Here is a 17,119-nt window from a genome sequence, read left to right as displayed (position 1 = left end):
CCCCTCTTTCTTTTTTCCTTTCTCCTCCTGTGATGAGGCTGCATTTTAATGTTTTAATGTTATATTTTAATCTTGTTTTTTAAGTTATATTTCAATCAACTTGTTTTTATTATTGGTTGTTAGCCGCCCTGAGCCTGGTCTTGGCTGGGGAGGGCGGGGTATAAATAAAATTTATTATTATTATTACCAAAAAAGATTAGAGCAACATGGACCCCTCGCTCCCATTTGAAAGCAGCCAATTGATCGGCAGGAACTTGGCGCAGCCGGGAGGGGGGGAGAAGGAGAAACTATTCTCCTGCGTCACTTTGGGGCTGAGGGACCAAGCAGTTGACCATGTGGGTCATACAGATCAGCATCAGGAGAAGGTCCCTGGTATTAGGTGGTTAGCATGAGCGGCAACTTGGCGTAGGAACAAAATCTAGCAGAGGTCACTCGGTTTCTTCTGTTTTGCCAAGCAACGGCTGGGGAAATGGTTCCTCCCAAGAATTTTGGGGATGTTCTTACCTGAGCGCTCTCTGTTGTGTCGGTAGCTGTTGCGGAGCTCCCTGGTCAACAACAGAACGCAGGCCAAAGTCGCCGAAGAACTGGGCATGCAGGAGTTCGCCATTACAAACGACAAAACCAAGCGCCCCGTGGCCTTACGGACGAAGACACTGGCGGATCTTTTGGAATGTGAGTGCCACCATCTTCTGTTTCCTCCCGAAGCAAATCAGGGGTGACGCTAAAGGGGACAGCAGATAGCAGAAGTGAGAAAGTCCTTAGGCAAGGTTCTGTGCTATAAGAGATACCGGTTTTTTTTAAAAAAAAAAACAAAGAAAACCCAAAAAAACACCAAGTGGGTTTGGTGGATTCTGGAATCCATCAAGAATGCACATGGCATTAGTTCAAGGTGCAGCTTGGAGGGAGATTTTGTTTCTTTAAACTGTGGTTCTGTTGCATTTCTTTTGCGTTCCCCAAAAGGCATATTGAGCTGTGTGTGTGTATTGAGGTATTGGCGTGTGTTTGTTCACTTACATTTAATCAATTCATCAAGTTACGGCACCTGTTATTCAATGTTGGTGCCTACATTGGCTCTCAGTACATTTCCGAGCATAATTCAAAGTTTTGGTGCTGACCTTTAAAGCCCTAAATGGCCTCAGCCCAGTATACCTGAAGGAGAGTCTCCACCCCCATTGTTCAGCCTGGACACTGAGGTCCAGCTCCGAGGGCCTTCTTGGTGGTTCCCTCACTGTGAGAAGTGAGGTTGCATGGAACCAGGCAGAGGGCCTTCTAGGTAGTGGCGCCCACCCTATGGAACACCCTCCCATCAGATGTCAAGGAAATAAACAACTATCTGACTTTTAGAAGACATCTGAAGGCAGCCCTGTTTATGGGGTTTTTTAATGTTTGATGTTTGATTGTGTTTTTAATATTCTGTTGGGAGCCTCCCAGAGTGGCTGGGGAAACCCAGGCAGATGGGCGGCGTATAAATAATAATAATTATTATCATTATCTTTACTATTAACTTTGGCCATAGCAAACCACATTGGGGAAGGGCTGTGCAGGAGTTTGCACCAGAGGCAAGGAGGATTGGAGAGAGGGAACATGTGATTATGCCACCTTTTCTTGATCTCTTAAGATGGGCAACCAATATGGTGCTCCCCAGATGTTGCTGGACTACAATTCCCATTAGTCTTAGCCAGAATTTCCAATGGTTGGGGCGCTGGAAGTTGTAGTTCAACACCTGGAGTGCAGGCACAATGTTGGGTTATCCCCATCTTAAAGAGATCATGAGCATTACATAGCATGCGGCAGAACAGCAATCATTCAGTAACACCTGCTTTTAGGTGCCCCTTTGCAAGTACAGAAATAAAGGGGAAATAGTTCTTTATTATTTTATTTTAAATACAGTCAATTTCATAAATGGCATTGCTTCTGAAGGTACGGTAACGTAAACCCCCATAGTGAAGTTTAAATCCCCTTTCAGCTAATTTTTTTTGAAAAGTTTATTTGTTTTTTTAAGGTTCTGCTTCCAGTGCAAGTGAAGTGGCAATAAATAACGGGCCAAGGAAGTTAATCTCTATCCAGAGCATTTTAATACATTTTGTGAGTTTAGCAGGTCCCGTGTCTCTTGCCAAATCCTTTTAGTAAATGGAAGTTGTTCACAAACAATCGTGATTGATATCCGAAGCACTGGGAGTGTATACTTTGCAGAGATTTATTTCTTAGAAGTTATAGTCTGCTGGCTAAACCGCAGGATTTAGAAGTCCAGACTCTGTCCCCAGCTCTTCAGAATGCTTCATTAATTTGTCCAGATTTTGACAATTCAGTGACTCAGTTTTCAGCCCTTGTCAAGGAGAGGTTACAGGCAGAGCCCAGGATTTGCTCTTCAGTGACCTTGTACTAGAGAAGGGATAGGCAACCGGGTGTCCTCCACATTTTCTAGAATACAACACCAATCAGCTTCTGCCAGGATTAGCAATGGCCGTGGATGATAGGTTTTGTAGTCCAGCAACATCTGGGGGGGGGACCAGATTGTCTATTATTATTATTATTATTATTATTATTATTATTATTATTATTAGACCAACTGTGGTGAACTGCATGAGGAAAGGAAGGAATTCTTAGAGGAGCAATTGCTTTTAAGGAGCAATTGGGATCTGTCCAGTTAAAGCATTTAGTGGGTCTGGGGTTGGGGAAGAGAGTGAATGGGGTTCTTAGGAGTAAGTCGAGGAGATGAGGTCTCCTGTTTCATAAAAAGGAGAGCATTGTTGTTCTTATTATTGCTTTCTATTGATTTATTGGTTGGTTGGTTTCCTGTGTAGGATATTCTGTTTTTAATGTTCTATTTTTATATATCCTGTAAGCGGTCCAGAGTGCCTGGGGAAACCCAGCCAGATAGGTGGGAAATAAATAAATAAACAACAGAAACAACGAACAAAAAGGGGTTCATACCATAATTCTGCATTAACCAAGAAACGTAGCTTAATATTTATTTGCGTTCCATTTTTCATGAACAAAACTCACGACATTGTTAATTCTAGTCTGGTCTCCCAAGGGATTTATGTTTTGAGAGTTTGAACACCGACCCAGAAGCAAAGGGGGGGGGGAGCAGAGTGGACACATGTAAATCGATGGACAACCTTGTTCTTGGTGAGACCCTGCGACGACCATCTACTCAACTGTACGAAGGACGACCATAGCGTAATGCAACTTTAAAGGGTCTTAAGGAGAGAGAGGACGTGGGTGGCACTGTGGGTTAAACCACTGAGCCTAGGACTTGCCGATCAGAAGCTCGGCGGTTCGAATCCCCACAACGGGGTGAGCTCCCTTTGCTGGATCCCTGTTCCTGCCAACCTAGCAGTTTGAAAGCACATCAAAGTGCAAGTAGATAAATAGGTACCACTCCAGTGGGAAGGTAAACAGCATTTCCATGCGCTGCTCTGGTTCGCCAGAAGCGGCTTAGTCATGCTGGCCACATGTACACCAGAAGCTGTACGCCGGCTCCCTTGGCCAATAAAGCGAGATGAGTGCTGCAACCCCAGAGTCAGTCACAACGGGACCTAATGGTCAGGGGTCCCTTTACCTTTTTTAGGAGGGAGAGGCTGTTGGGAATGTGACCTACTTCACATAACCAATTCCCGACTTAACAAGCCAGCACATGGAGGGGGGTGCGTGCCGCTCTGAGCATCAGATGTGCTTATTTGTCGACCGCAGACTTGTTGATGTGGCCTCGTGCCTTCATCCCACATTAGATGGAAGCTGTAAGTTGGCAGATTAGACATGCGGCAGTGCAACACTGCCATGAGATTGCTCCACGGAGGCCAGCCCACACCTCCCACTTTGGAATTAAAAGCAAGAGACACTTTCGTGGAACTATAACCCTTAGGAATCTTTTCCCCAAAAGAGGTCAGTTGAACCTCGCAGCTGTTGAAGTGGCTAGAAGAATCACACCCTCTACAACATGACCTCCCTAAGCCTTTTATGTGCTTCTGGACTGGGCTGAGTTCCTTCTGCTCGCCCCAAAACATGCAATTTCACAGACTGAATCCCATTCCACCTGTGATATTTGATGATACAGACAATCGGTGGTCCAGCCCTCTGTTATTTCATTTTCTTTTCCCTTTTGGAGACTCTCACCTTTTGGGTGCCCTCTCTGCTTGGGGCCTTAACAGACCTCCTAACTCTTCGTTATGTTTTTCACCTTGTTCCCAAGGTGGTCAAAAACTGTGGTTGCCAAGTCACCTTTCCCCCCTTAAGACGCACTCAAGCAGCTGAGCAGCCCGGGTTCTTAGCTCAGAAATATTTGCCATGAGAGACCTTGAGAACACCAGAGATTCTCTGCAAGTGTAAACTCTTTTTACCCAGCGAATAACATTACTCGCATATTTGGTTTTTCTCCCTTCCAGCCTTTATCGCTGCTCTGTACATAGACAAGGACTTGGAATACGTCCACACCTTCATGAATGTCTGCTTTTTCCCACGACTAAAGGTAGGACAGCTTGGAGTTTTGTACGTAACGCAGCAACAAATCTGGGTTTGCCACAGAGTCCCATCTTTATGATAATTAAAACCTTTGTTCTGTTGCATGCTCCTGCCAACCTAGCAGTTCGAAAGCACATCAAAGTGCAAGTAGATAAATACCTATTTAATACCACTCCGGCGGGAAGGTAAACGACGTTTCCGTGCACTGCTCTGGTTTGCCAGAAGTGGCTTAGTCATGCTGGCCACATGACCCGGAAGCTGTACGCCGGCTCCCTCGGCCAAGAAAGCGAGATGAGTGCCACAACCCCAGAGTCGGCCACGACTGGACCTAATGGTCAGGGGTCCCTTTACCTTTACCTTCTGCTGCATGCATGTACTTTGGTATAAACTTCAAAAAACAACAACATTAACTTGGGGGAAAACTCCTGTTTTTAACCCTGTTTCCAGCCTCTTCCTGCTCCTCTAATTGGAGCCTGCTGTTATTTCTCTGCATTATAGGAATTCATTTTAAACCAGGACTGGAACGATCCAAAATCCCAGCTCCAGCAATGCTGCTTAACTCTCCGAACAGAAGGGAAGGAGCCAGACATCCCTCTCTATAAGTAAGAAGCCTTTCTCCTTATAACTTTGTGAGCCAATCTCTCATTTTCAGCTCCACATTGGCGTTTATTTTTGTCTCCATATCCGTATGACTCGGATTAAGCACCCTCTGCCTTTTGTTTAAAGAAGGGATTAGTTTGCCGTTTCCCCTTTTCGATCTCGAACTCAGCTTCAAGCGCCACAAATGTAGTCACGAGAGCCGCTGCGTGTGGAAGATGGGATGGCTCTAAATTCAGTGGATGGGTGATCATTTGATCCTCGCCGATAAGTTCGCATTCACCCACCCACAAAATAGTTTCAGTGCCTCCCTTCGCACATCAGGGAGTGGGAACTGCTGCTTTAAGCAGACTCTGTAACTCCTGCAAGTGTAACTCTCCGGAGTGATTTGGGATTGGTAGCAGAGTTGCTGCTTGTCTTCAAAAAGCATGATGTTTGATGGAGTGGGTAGACAGCAGGCTTGCAAGATCTGCTTTGTTGGGTGTTGTTTTTTTTAACTCAGTCCCTGAGATCTTCCAACTAGAAGTTGTGCAAAAGACATTTGTTGTTGTTTAGTCGTGTCCAACTCTTCGTGACCCCATGGACCAGAGCACGCCAGGCACTCCTGTCTTCCACTGCCTCCCGCAGTTTGGTCAGACTCATGCTGGTAGCTTCGTGAACACTGTCCAACCATCTCGTCCTCTGTCGTCCCCTTCTCCTTGTGCCTTCCATCTTTCCCAACATCAGGGTCTTCTCTTCTCAAGAGGTGGCCAAAGTATTGGGGCCTCAGCTTCAGGATCTGTCCTTCCAGTGAGGACTCAGGGCTGATTTCCTTCGGAATGGAGAGGTTTGATCTTCTTGCAGTCCATGGGACTCTCAAGAGTCTCCTCCAGCACCATAATTCAAAAGCATCAATTCCCTTATGAATACACAGTGGAAGTGAGGAAGAGGTTTAAGGATTTAGACATACACTTCATATTAAAGAATTTGGAGCCCAGGAATCTAGAGATAGCATATGTGTGTGAGAGAGAGAAGGAGATAATTATCATAGAATTGCAGAGTTGGAAGGGACCCTGCGAATCATCTAGTCCAGTGTTGGCCAAACTTGGCCCTCCAGCTGTTTTTGGACCACAACTCCCATCATCCCTAGCTAAGAGGACCAGTGGTCAGGGATGATGGGAATTGTAGTCCCAAAACAGCTTGGCCAACACTGATCTAGTCCAATCCCCTGGAATGCAGGAATATGCAGGAATCGAACCTGCAACTTTGGCATTATCAGCGCCACACTCCAGCTTAATGGAAGAAAGCACACAGGCCTTTCCAAAGATCCACTCACGGCCACCTCCATCTTTCTTCATTTTGGCAGCTTAATTTTGTGGGGTGCAATGAGCTCTTTTGTTGCTGTTTGGCTGTTGGAAACGGCAGGGATCTCCAGATCTGCCTTCTGCCTGCTCCTGGGGCAGAGCGCCCATTGCAGCGGGCAAGAGGAATATTCTGACGCAGGACAAAGAGAGCCAGAGTGCAGCAGGTGTTCATCTCTTGATGGACTCAGGGAACAACGAAGAGGCAGTGCGAACCCTCTCTTTTTCCTTCTCGTTCTCTGTTTCTGCCATTCTTGAGCTGAAGCAGGATGAGAATGGAGACGTTCCTGTTTGGCTGGCGTGTGATGCCAGAGCGTTTGCACAGAGGCAGGGAGGACGTGCTTGCCAGGGTGGGCCACTCAGTGACGCATTGCAACGTGCATATCCCTCACAGAAGGATCCCCACCAGAGAGGACCCGGGACTCCAGGGCCGGTGAGCTTTAGCCTTCACAGGCTTTAGCCTTGACTTCTTCCCACAGATGTGAATGATCTACAGTCCTTCACCGGGGGCCCAAAGCAGCCTTCCCAAAATCTGGTGTCCTCCAGACATTTTGGACCACAACCTCCATTAGCTCCAGGCAGCATGGACTATAGTCAGAGTTGTAATCATATACAGTGGTACCTCAGGTTACAGACGCTTCAGGTTACAGACGCTTCAGGTTACAGACTCCGCTAACCCAGAAATAGTACCTCAGGTTAAGAACTTTGCTTCAGGATGAGAACAGAAATTGTGCGGTGGCGGCGTGGCAGCAGTGGGAGGCCCCATTAGCTAAAGTGGTGCTTCAGGTTAAGAACAGTTTCAGGTTAAGAACAGACCTCCGAAACGAATTAAGTTCTTAATCCGAGGTACCACTGTATAGCTGGGGAGCCCCATCTTGGACAAGGCTGGGGGGGGGGAGGAAGGGAGCCTTCGAGGACAGCACTAGAGTTTGCCCTAAGCTGCTCTGAGCCCCTGGTGACTCCTGCCTGTGTTGGTTAACAGAATGGATTACATTGGATAATACAGACATCCTGGACCTAGAAGGCCACGATTTAAAATTCGGCTGGCATGTATGTCTACGGTATGGGAAGGCGACAATTTACAAAAGTTTTACAAACCATATTCTAAGGAAGAATTTGTATGGAGTTTGGGAGAAATATACAAATCTGCTGGGAAGGGATGACACCTTTGTGGCTATCTCCTATTGAGGCTATTACAATAAAGAGAATTAATAAGGATAGACAGTGGACAACTTACAGGGAATTGCTATGCTTTACAGAGGAATTAATGGAAAGTGTAAGGAGCCATGTTACGGACTGGCTACAATACCATCAGTTACATAAAATGTTTAAAATAAACAGGGAAACTGGGGGTTTTTTGGACCAAACTCACAATTTGAAAAAGAACTCTTAGAAAATAAAGAAAAACTTTTATCTAAAATGTTATTAGAATGGGAAACAAAAGACGAGCTTGTCAAAGTCTCCATGACACGCTGGGCAATAGATATAGGACACAATATAGATTTTAATCTCTGGGGGGGAAACGATCTGAAATTTTTACATCATGTTATGCCTTGAAGGAGAACTACCTGAAAATGATTTACAGATGGTCTCTAACTTCAAGTAGACTTGCTAAGATGTAGAAGACTGAATCAGATAAGTGTTGGAGATGCAATGAGGCTGATGACTCCATCTTTTGACGATCCATCCATCCCGCCCTTTAAGTTGTACCATTTTCTCCTGGCCACAGGAAAGGGACAGAAAATTGGGATCTGGCATGGATGGAAGGATTATTGTAAACTGTTTTAAAGGGTAGCTCAGTAATGAAACTCTGACATTCGAACGGTCTAGCGCCTCTCTTGCAACAGATTGTCTTGTTTCGTGGCGGGCGGAAAGAATGTATAGATCCATAGGCAATTTGGGATGGGCTGTTTGGTTGACTTGAAGCCACCATTTGTTTATTTCCGTTGTAAAGCGTTTCCTAAATGTACCTTAACCGCTGATACTGTGTAGAACCAATACTCAGCGTGACATTGGAGATGGATCGGAGCGGGAGACGGGAAAGAGAAGCAAATTTATCGTTTGTCTGAGAACTCGTGTCTCATCTTAAAATGGCTGCAGATTTATATCAAACTCTTTGTCCAAAGGGAAAGCTGCCTGGTTAGTAGTGACAGATCCTGCAACTTTCCGTTACTGATGGGGCAATTTGCAGTAGTTGCCATTTAGAGCGACAGCATTTGTCACCGTACCTTATATTTCTATCCCGAAGATCTGAATTTGCCAAAAAGTGTAAATGCCTATAATTCTACACCAAGCGTACATAAATACTTCACTTTTAAAGCAATGACGTGTTTGCAGTGCCTTGTAAAATAATCCATAAAGTGCTGTTTGTCTGCAATCCCGTGATTAATCTTTGCAGACAGGGGGGCATTTCTGTCAAGAGGCCGTAGTAAGTCCTGCTTTCAAAAGTGTGACTTTTTTTGTGTGTTACTGTCTTTCCTGGGACTTAGGACTCTGCAAACAGTCGGACCCTCTCATGCCAGGACATACACCGTAGCTGTTTATTTTAAAGGCGAAAGAATAGGATGTGGTAAAGGACCAAGGTATGGTAAATTTTTGAATACACGTTTAATTAAACAGGTGTTTTGAGAGCTACAGGGAATCCCTTGGTGATTTAGATGGTGCTCCTTAAGAAAGCGAATGCTAGAATTCCCACTACTCCCATTTAAGTCTGTATCTGGCCAAAATAAGATGTTGCAGAGAGCCTCTATAGCTCCATGGCTAGAGTGCCAGGGACAGAAGGCCTGCGTTCGAATTCTAGTTCAGCCATGGCCTTTCTGAGCAGCCTTCAGACAGATTAGTCTCTCCCGGTTTTCATTTCCATTAATGGAAGAACAGCAACACACTTTGTAGGTTTGTATTGAAGATGAATGAGAAAAGCATCTTAGGGACTGCACAGCGAGGGTGCCAGCTGCATGATAAATAATATTTAAAGGGTTTCTCCTTCTCCATTGATCACCTCCTTGTCCGGACTGCACTGATTCTAAGAATAAGATAAAAATATTTCCTAATAAAATATTAGCGGGAAAGTGTTCTATTTGCTGTAATATCGCCATCCATTTTTCTAGAGCTGTAGAGTTTGCCTGCTGGTTGGTCGGTCGGTTTTAAATTTAATATTTTCATTAAAACAATTTGCCGAAGAATTATGAAAGGGGAAGATCTTAGTAGTATTGATCTGAAGTTTTAAAAACAACTCGCTGGAACGGGTTTGTGTGTGTGCCTGTGCATGAAGGGTTTTTATGGGAACAAGTGCCCAATGATTATTTGAAGAATTAGTCTCAGCAGAGCTATCAGAGTGGTTGCTTCTCGGAAGCTGTAGTTTACCCCATAAATACATTTGCCATGATTTCTCCCCATTTCCTTTCCTTTCTTTTCTTTTTTTAAAACAGCATTCAGCAAGCAGAGATGTGCGCAGCAATGGATGCCTTGGAAAAATGTAAGAGGCTTTCTTGGGTTATTTTGTTCTGGGGGTTGGGACAGGGGATGTGCAAGCATTACCTATGGGAGAGAGAGAGAAAGAGAGAGAAAGAAAGTACACATAAAACAAGCAAATGGCAGTCAACACCAGCATCCCCATCCACCTTCCCCCTCCATTTATTTTAGATGATTTTGAATTGAAAATTTGCTTACATAACACACACATTTGGATTAAATCAAAAATGTTCCCCTCCCCAGTGAGGCAGAGCCATTACACAAACTTCCTGGCAAGTGGGTCTCAACAAGCCAACCGTGGAAATATTTTTACTATTATTATTCTTTTAATGGCCGGGGCTTTTAAATCGCTCTATCATTAGACCACAGTGACAAGATTTTCTGGGCTAGAAGCAGATACGGCTATGTGGCGCCGTGTGAAATGACAGATCGCATTTCCAGGTAGAGAATAAACCAGACTCTGTTATGACCCAACTCGGATACCAAGAAAGCATTGCAATCCAAGTCCTTTCTGTTGGGAATAATTCAGGCTGAAATTCCCAGGTGTCAAAAAAAGGTTATGGATGCCACTACTGCGGCCCGTTTTTTGTTAGCACCAAAATGGAAAACGAGCAAGGTCCCAACTAAAGAAGAATGGCAACTTAAGTTGACAGAATACGCGCAGCTTGCAGACTTAACATATAGAATGAAAGAACAAGAAGAGCATACGTTTAGAGAAGACTGGAAAACGTTTATTGGACATATGGGAAATAACTGTGCACAGTTGAAAACGCTGGCAGCATTAGGATAAATTCAACAGTGTAAATAAACCTTGATGGATGTAATAATGGAATATAGTTTTTGTAAAATATGCAGGGATTTACGATATGCAAAATGAACCATGCAAAGAGAAGAAGGAAAGTCATTGATATTGTAAGGATGTAAACACGAGTACTTTAAATTATAAAACAGAAAATTTAATAAGATAGATAGATAGATGATAGATAGCACTGCAATCCGTAAATCAGTTCTGCTTTTTTAATATGCACCCCAGATGTTCAAATACCCTGTTCCTTTACCTGGTCAATTGGACAAGAATAAATGATAGGACATAAAAAGAGCCTTCTGGATCAGGCCAATGGCCCCTCCATCTAGTCCAGCATCTTGTTCTCACCGTGGCCAACCAGATACGTCTAGGTGTGTCAAAAAGCAGGACCCAAGTGCAAAAGCAATCTGACCACTTGTGATTACCAGCAGCTGATGTGCAGAGGCAGACTGCCTTGAACAGTAAGCTAGAAGGTAAAGGACCCCTGGTCAGTTAAGTCCAGTCAAAGGCAACTATGGGGTTGCGACACCCATCTCGCTTTCAGGCCGAGGGAGCCAGCGTTTGTCCACAGACAGCTTTCCGGCTCATGTGGCCAGCATGACTAAACTTCTTCAGGCGCAACAGAACACCATGACGGAAACCAGAGCGCATGGAAACGCCATTTACCTTCCCGCCACAGCGGTACCTATTTATCTACTTGCACTGGTGTGCTTTTGAACTGCTAGGTTGGCAGGAGCTGGGACAGAGCAATGGGAGCTCACCCCATCGTGCGGATTCAAAACACCAGCCTTCTGATCGGCAAGCCCAAGAGGCTCAGTGGTTTAGACCATAGCGCCACCCGCGTCCCTTGGACATTAGAGACTACCGGAGCGAGTATTTTCACCCTCCATTAATTTGTCTAGTCCTCTTTTAAGGCTACCACAAGTTTTCAGACGTCGCTTCTTGTGGGAGCAAAATCCATTGTTTCACTATGCACTTTGCGAAGATGGTGACAGCAGCCACGAAATTAAAAGACGCCTGCTTCTTGGGAGAAAAGCAATGACAAACCTAGACAGCATCTTAAAAAGCAGAGACATCACCTTGCCAACAAAGGTCTGTATAGTTAAAGCTATGGTTTTCCCAGTAATGATTATGGAAGTGAGAGCTGGACCATAAAGAAGGCTGGTCGCCGAAGAATTGATGCTTTTGAATTATGGTGCTGGAGGAGACTCTTGAGAGAACCATGGACTGCAAGAACATCAAACCTCTCCATTCTGAAGGAAATCAGCCCTGAGTGCTCACTGGAAGGACAGATCGTGAAGCTGAGGCTCCAGTACTTTGGCCACCTCATGAGAAGAGAAGACTCCCTGGAAAAGACCCTGATGTTGGGAAAGATGGAGGGCACAAGGAGAAGGGACGACAGAGGACGAGATGGTTGGACAGTGGTCTCGAAGCTACCAGCATGAGTGTGACTAAACTGCGGAGGCAGTGGAAGACAGGAGTGCCTGGCGTGCGCTGATCCATGGGGTCACGAAGAGTTGGACACCACTAAACGACTAAACAACAACTTTCTTTTGCTTGACCTGAATTGTCTAATGTCAAGCTTCACCGGATGATGCCCAAGTTCTAGTGTTAGGAGAGAGAGAAGGAAACACTTCTCCCAAAGTACGCCACGCAAAAATCTGCACTCTGTCTTCCATGCCTCCTTTTGCCTGCCTTTCCTCTAAACTGAAAAGCCGCAATTGCTGTAACCTTTCATCACGGAGGAGTTGCTCCAGACCCATGATCATCTTGTTTGCCCTTCCCCAAACCTTTCCCAATATCCTTTTTGAGGTGAGGTGACCAGAACGGTACTCATTATTCCAGATGTGGTCACACCATGGAGTTGTATAATAGTGTTAAGAAACTTGGAGGGAAATGCCTTCTCAGCAATGTAGAACATCCTCCCATCAGATGTCAGGGGGATAAAGAACCATACTTATAAATAAATAAATAAATTATTATTATTATTATTATTATTATTATTATTATTATTATTATTATACAACTTTTAGAAGACATCTGAAAGCAGCCCTGTATCGGGATGCTTTTAATGTTTGATGTTTTTATTATGTTTTTATGTGTGTTGGAAGCTGCCCAGTGTGGCTGGGGCAACCCAGTCAGATGGGTGGGTTAATAATAATAATAATTAATATCATAATCATCTAGGGTATTCAGAAACCTATAATTAAACATATAGGAAGTCTGTGCGGGTCATTTATATTTTTCAAAATGCAGTGATGGTCCTTCTTTCCCTCTCTGATATGGACATAAGTTGGAAGGTTATTTGTGGTAAGGGGACCTCAGGTCATGTAGTTTCTGAGCGCATTGCGCTTTACACTCTTGGCCTTAAACAAATGTGGTGTCAGTTGCGTAGGCTCAAGGAGAGATGTGTCAGTAAGCAAGTAAGCGCAAAACTGGCCCTCAAGCATTTGCTTTGAGCATATTTGCTCAAGGTAAAGTGATTTAGCGTGCAGTTTCAGCCTTGAAAATTCAGCAAAGTGATGGCAGGTTTTCCATTCTGTGTTCCTTTATGTGTCTAGCCCTCTCCCCCTTTGTAAGCATAATCCCTCCAAAAAGTCACAATATTTCAGGCCTAGTTGGCGGGGAGTTGGTCAAGTGAAGTGCTGAGCTCTCTGGCCTCGGTCCAGCGAAGCACTTAAGCCCATGCTTAAATTCAGGCACACGAGTCATTCCACTGACATTCATGATCTAGGCATTGTGATTAAAATAAAGTCGGCGCTTTGCTAGATGGGGGCCAGAGCGCTCACCTTGCAGGATTGATTGCAAAACCCGCAAGCTGCTGCCAAACAGGGACTTAAATCTTTGTGCTACAACCCCAGATAACTCTTAATCTCGTTGAAATCTCTGGCAAAAGTCACCGTACTTTTATCTATCAAGAGTTGAGCTCATCTGCTTACATCAGCCAAACAGTCGGTAGCCTTCAGTCGCTGTCTTGGAAGAATTAATATCATTTTTTTAAACAGGTGCATTTAAAATGTGCGCTTTTGAGAGAGGTCCATTTTTACGGTATGATTTCTTTCCATTATTACCTTTTGTGTACGAATACGGAGCACCAATGTGGCATGTGAAGTCTCACCTCTCTGCCCCACATGCAAGATTTTCACCTTCTGTACTCCCCTGAGTTAATATGAGAGCCTCTGAAATACGGAAAGGAAAATGATGAAATAGCAGAAGGCGCAGTCTCTCCCCACAAGAACTTCCATCTAAAGCCATCAGAGGTTCTTAAACCCGCCGTGTGTGTCAGGGCGACTCAGATCTTACGAGGAGAAGGGCTTTCAAGCGATTCTGGGAAAAACACAAGCAGGAGACTTCACCGAACTTTTGTCGTCCCTAAGTGGCACTTAGTTTGGTACATCAGATCTGCAAGAAGAGTACAAAAGGACCACACTTTGCACAGGAGTGCCTTTGTGGTACCAGAGACTTAGCGGCTGGCGGCATCTTCCAATCTTTTGAGGAGAGAGACCCGGAGAAGGGGAGGGAGAGAGAATGGAATCGCTTCTGCAAGAGGAGGTTGTTTGTTTATGGAGACGGCCTTGGGTTCAGAAGTGGCTGAGCCCTTCATTCAAGCCTCCTCCTCAGCCTCTTGCATCAGCTGTGTTTCCTATAATGTCCCCGAAAGCCTCATCTTCCCAAGGACACCAGCTGTTTCTGCGTCAGCACTAGCAAGTCAATCACAAAGAGCAATTTCTCATCTGGCACCACATCCGACGGAGGCGACGCTTTCGCCGGCGACCTTCCACCTGGCATCGCCACTATGGATGATGTGTTTGTCTACCTTATTCCTCACCGCTCTTGCCGAGCAGTATATATTAACTCCTGTTGGCTTCTCAATTGTATATATTGGTTTTTAAGAGCTGAACAGCTTTCCCCCCCCCGCCCCTCCCTGATGCCCATTATGGTGGTAATGGGGGAGATTATCTTGATTAGCACCAGATGGAGCCCTTCTTGTCCTTGATGAAAAATGATAGCTTCCCAAAGTACGGAGACTTTTCCAGCGTAGTTCACTGATCTGTTACAAATTTTCCATAAGGATACTCCATTCTGGCCCCCCCCCCCGGCTAAAATGTTTCATGTTAGAGGCTCGCAAATTGCTCAATAAGTACATTTGGGTAGGATCTTCAAATGGAGGAATAAATAGCCAGATTCAAATTGTTGATGTATACATAAATACAGACACACACACATACACAACCATTGCTATTGGGTAACATGATTTCCCACTCACCCATTGTTTGACTTGGAAAGATCCTGGAGGCAGCTTTCATTATAATAATAATAAATTTTATTTATACCCTGCCTTCCCCAGCCAAGACTGGGCTCATGGTTGCTAACACCAGGTATCAAAACAATTGATTAAAATACAACTTAAAAACAAGATTAAAATACAGCACTAAAATGATCAAGTTGGCTCTGCTTTTGTCTCCAGGGTGTAGCATTGCTCTGAAGTAGCATCACCTAGGTTGAAGCTACACATATATACAAAATGCTGTGAAAATGTTAAAAAAAAAGGTTTAAAATCTATATGGAATTTGCCATTAGCTCACCAGCGCCTTCTAGGGTCACATGTGTATAATGCACTTAAAACATTATATTTGCAGCTGTACGGTAAAGGTGAAGGACCCCTGGATGGTTAAGTCCAGTCAAAGGTGGCTATGGGGTTGCGGTGCTCATCTCACTTTGAGGCTGAGGGGCCGGCATTTGTCCATAGACAGCTTTCTGGGTCATGTGGCCAGCTTGACTTAACCGCTTCTGGTGCAATGGGACACCGTGACAAGCCAGAGCACACAGAAATGCCGTTTGCCTTCCCACCATGGCGGTATCTATTTATCTGCTTACACCGGTGTGCTTTTGAACTGCTAAGTTGGCCAGAGCTGGGACAGAACAACAATTCGTGGGAATTCAAATTGCCCACCTTCTGATCGACAATCCCAAGAGGCTCTGTGGTTTAGACCACAGCGCTGCCCGCTGAGTCCCTAGGCAAAGTTCTGTGTTTGTTAAGTCACTGACTCCCAACCATTTTGGCACAGCCATCACACATCTTTTAAATTTTTATATATGGATGTTTTATGATGGCCTATACCAGCGGTTCTCAACCTGTGGGTCCCCAGATGTTGTTGGACTACAACTCCCATCATCCCTGAGCTCTGGCCTTGCTAGCTAGGGGTGATGGGAGTTGTAGTCCAACAACATCTGGGGACCCACAGGTTGAGAAAGGCTGGCCTATACAGTCGTACCTTGGTTTTCAAACAGCTTAGTTCTCAAACATTTTGGCTCCTGAACGCTGCAACCCAGAAGTGAGTGTTCTGGTTTGCAAACTGTTTTTGGAAGCCAAACGTTCGACGGGGACTCCGTGGCTTCTGATTGGCTGCAGGAGTTTCCTCCAGCCACTCAGAAGCCCTGCTTTGGTTTTCAAACATTTTGGAAGTCGAACAGACTTCTGGAACGAATTCCGTTCGACTTCCAAGGTGTTTGTAATGCTTAATAAAGGTTTGGCAAAGTACAATTTGGGGGACGTTTTGGCGGGGGACAATGCTCTTTTCATTCATGAAACTCTCTGGGAAGCCTTGGGTGAAGTCTCCTATTTCCGCACCCTGACAGAAATTTTGACCGTGAGTGTGATAAGTAAACGTATTACATGACCATAGCTGGAAATGTTCCTTATCCTGCCTGGTGTAATAGAATAATGAACACTCGGAATGCCTGGCCTTTATTTTAACGCATGAAACATTTCTTCTTGCCTCAGATAACTTTCCTCAGATGGCCCATCAGAAACGATTCATTGAGCGGAAGTACAGGCAAGAGCTTAAAGAAATGAGATGGGAACGAGAGCATCAGGAAAGAGAACTGGAGGAAGCGGACGACATCCGGAAATAAGTACAGGCCATGGAAGCAAACGGTGGATTTGCCTGCTTAATAACTTTGATGTGGGCCTGTGGAGACATAGCCTACTTTTGCGTAAAGGATGAACGAAGTCTGCTCATTAAATCATGTTTCATGTTAATTGTTACTTTTTACATAAAATTAGAAGAATGTGTTTTATTCCATTTTTAGCTAGTTAAGCTTTATTCACAAGGCTTGACGAAACAATTTCTTTTAACATTCTTTCTGAAGAATTGTGCTTTTTGTTTTCCATCTTGAGTTTGCGGAATAATAAAGTGTTTTATTTCAAAACGGGTAACCATCTCCGAAAAAGGGAAAAGCTTTGTGTTCGTCGGAGTCTTTAATCATGGGAAATAATAAGGCAGAAATGAGATGCTGCTTCCACCATCTCGCCTTGATCTCTGTCTGGGTTGTGCTACCACTGGAAAGACGTGGGTTAATCTGTGCTGGGGTTGGATCCAGGGAGATGAGATGATCTCGCTCAGAAATATTTCCTCAGTACAGCACCTGATAGCAGGAT

The 17,119-nt window shown here is 44.7% G+C and overlaps 1 protein-coding gene across 2 annotated transcripts in view; it reads left to right on the top strand.

Annotated features, from left to right (window-relative positions):
• The window catches only part of DROSHA (drosha ribonuclease III), an 81,065-nt gene extending 64,168 nt beyond the window's left edge, over positions 1 to 16,897 (top strand). For both annotated transcript variants that reach the window (XM_082234185.1, XM_082234184.1), the window contains exons 27-32: positions 531 to 672; positions 4,389 to 4,471; positions 4,963 to 5,066; positions 8,891 to 8,983; positions 9,830 to 9,876; positions 16,463 to 16,897. In XM_082234185.1, coding sequence (XP_082090311.1) covers positions 531 to 672; positions 4,389 to 4,471; positions 4,963 to 5,066; positions 8,891 to 8,983; positions 9,830 to 9,876; positions 16,463 to 16,593 — 600 coding nt within the window. In that variant the 3' untranslated portion in view covers positions 16,594 to 16,897. The remainder of the gene's footprint in view (positions 1 to 530; positions 673 to 4,388; positions 4,472 to 4,962; positions 5,067 to 8,890; positions 8,984 to 9,829; positions 9,877 to 16,462) is intronic.
• Positions 16,898 to 17,119: the final 222 nt, after the last annotated feature.

The sequence above is a fragment of the Podarcis vaucheri genome (assembly GCF_965113315.1).
Source record: "Podarcis vaucheri genome assembly, chromosome: 8".
NCBI classification, from domain to species: domain Eukaryota; kingdom Metazoa; phylum Chordata; class Lepidosauria; order Squamata; family Lacertidae; genus Podarcis; species Podarcis vaucheri.
Note: the sequence above shows the minus strand (reverse complement) of the source record. Positions and strands in the feature narration are given on the sequence as shown.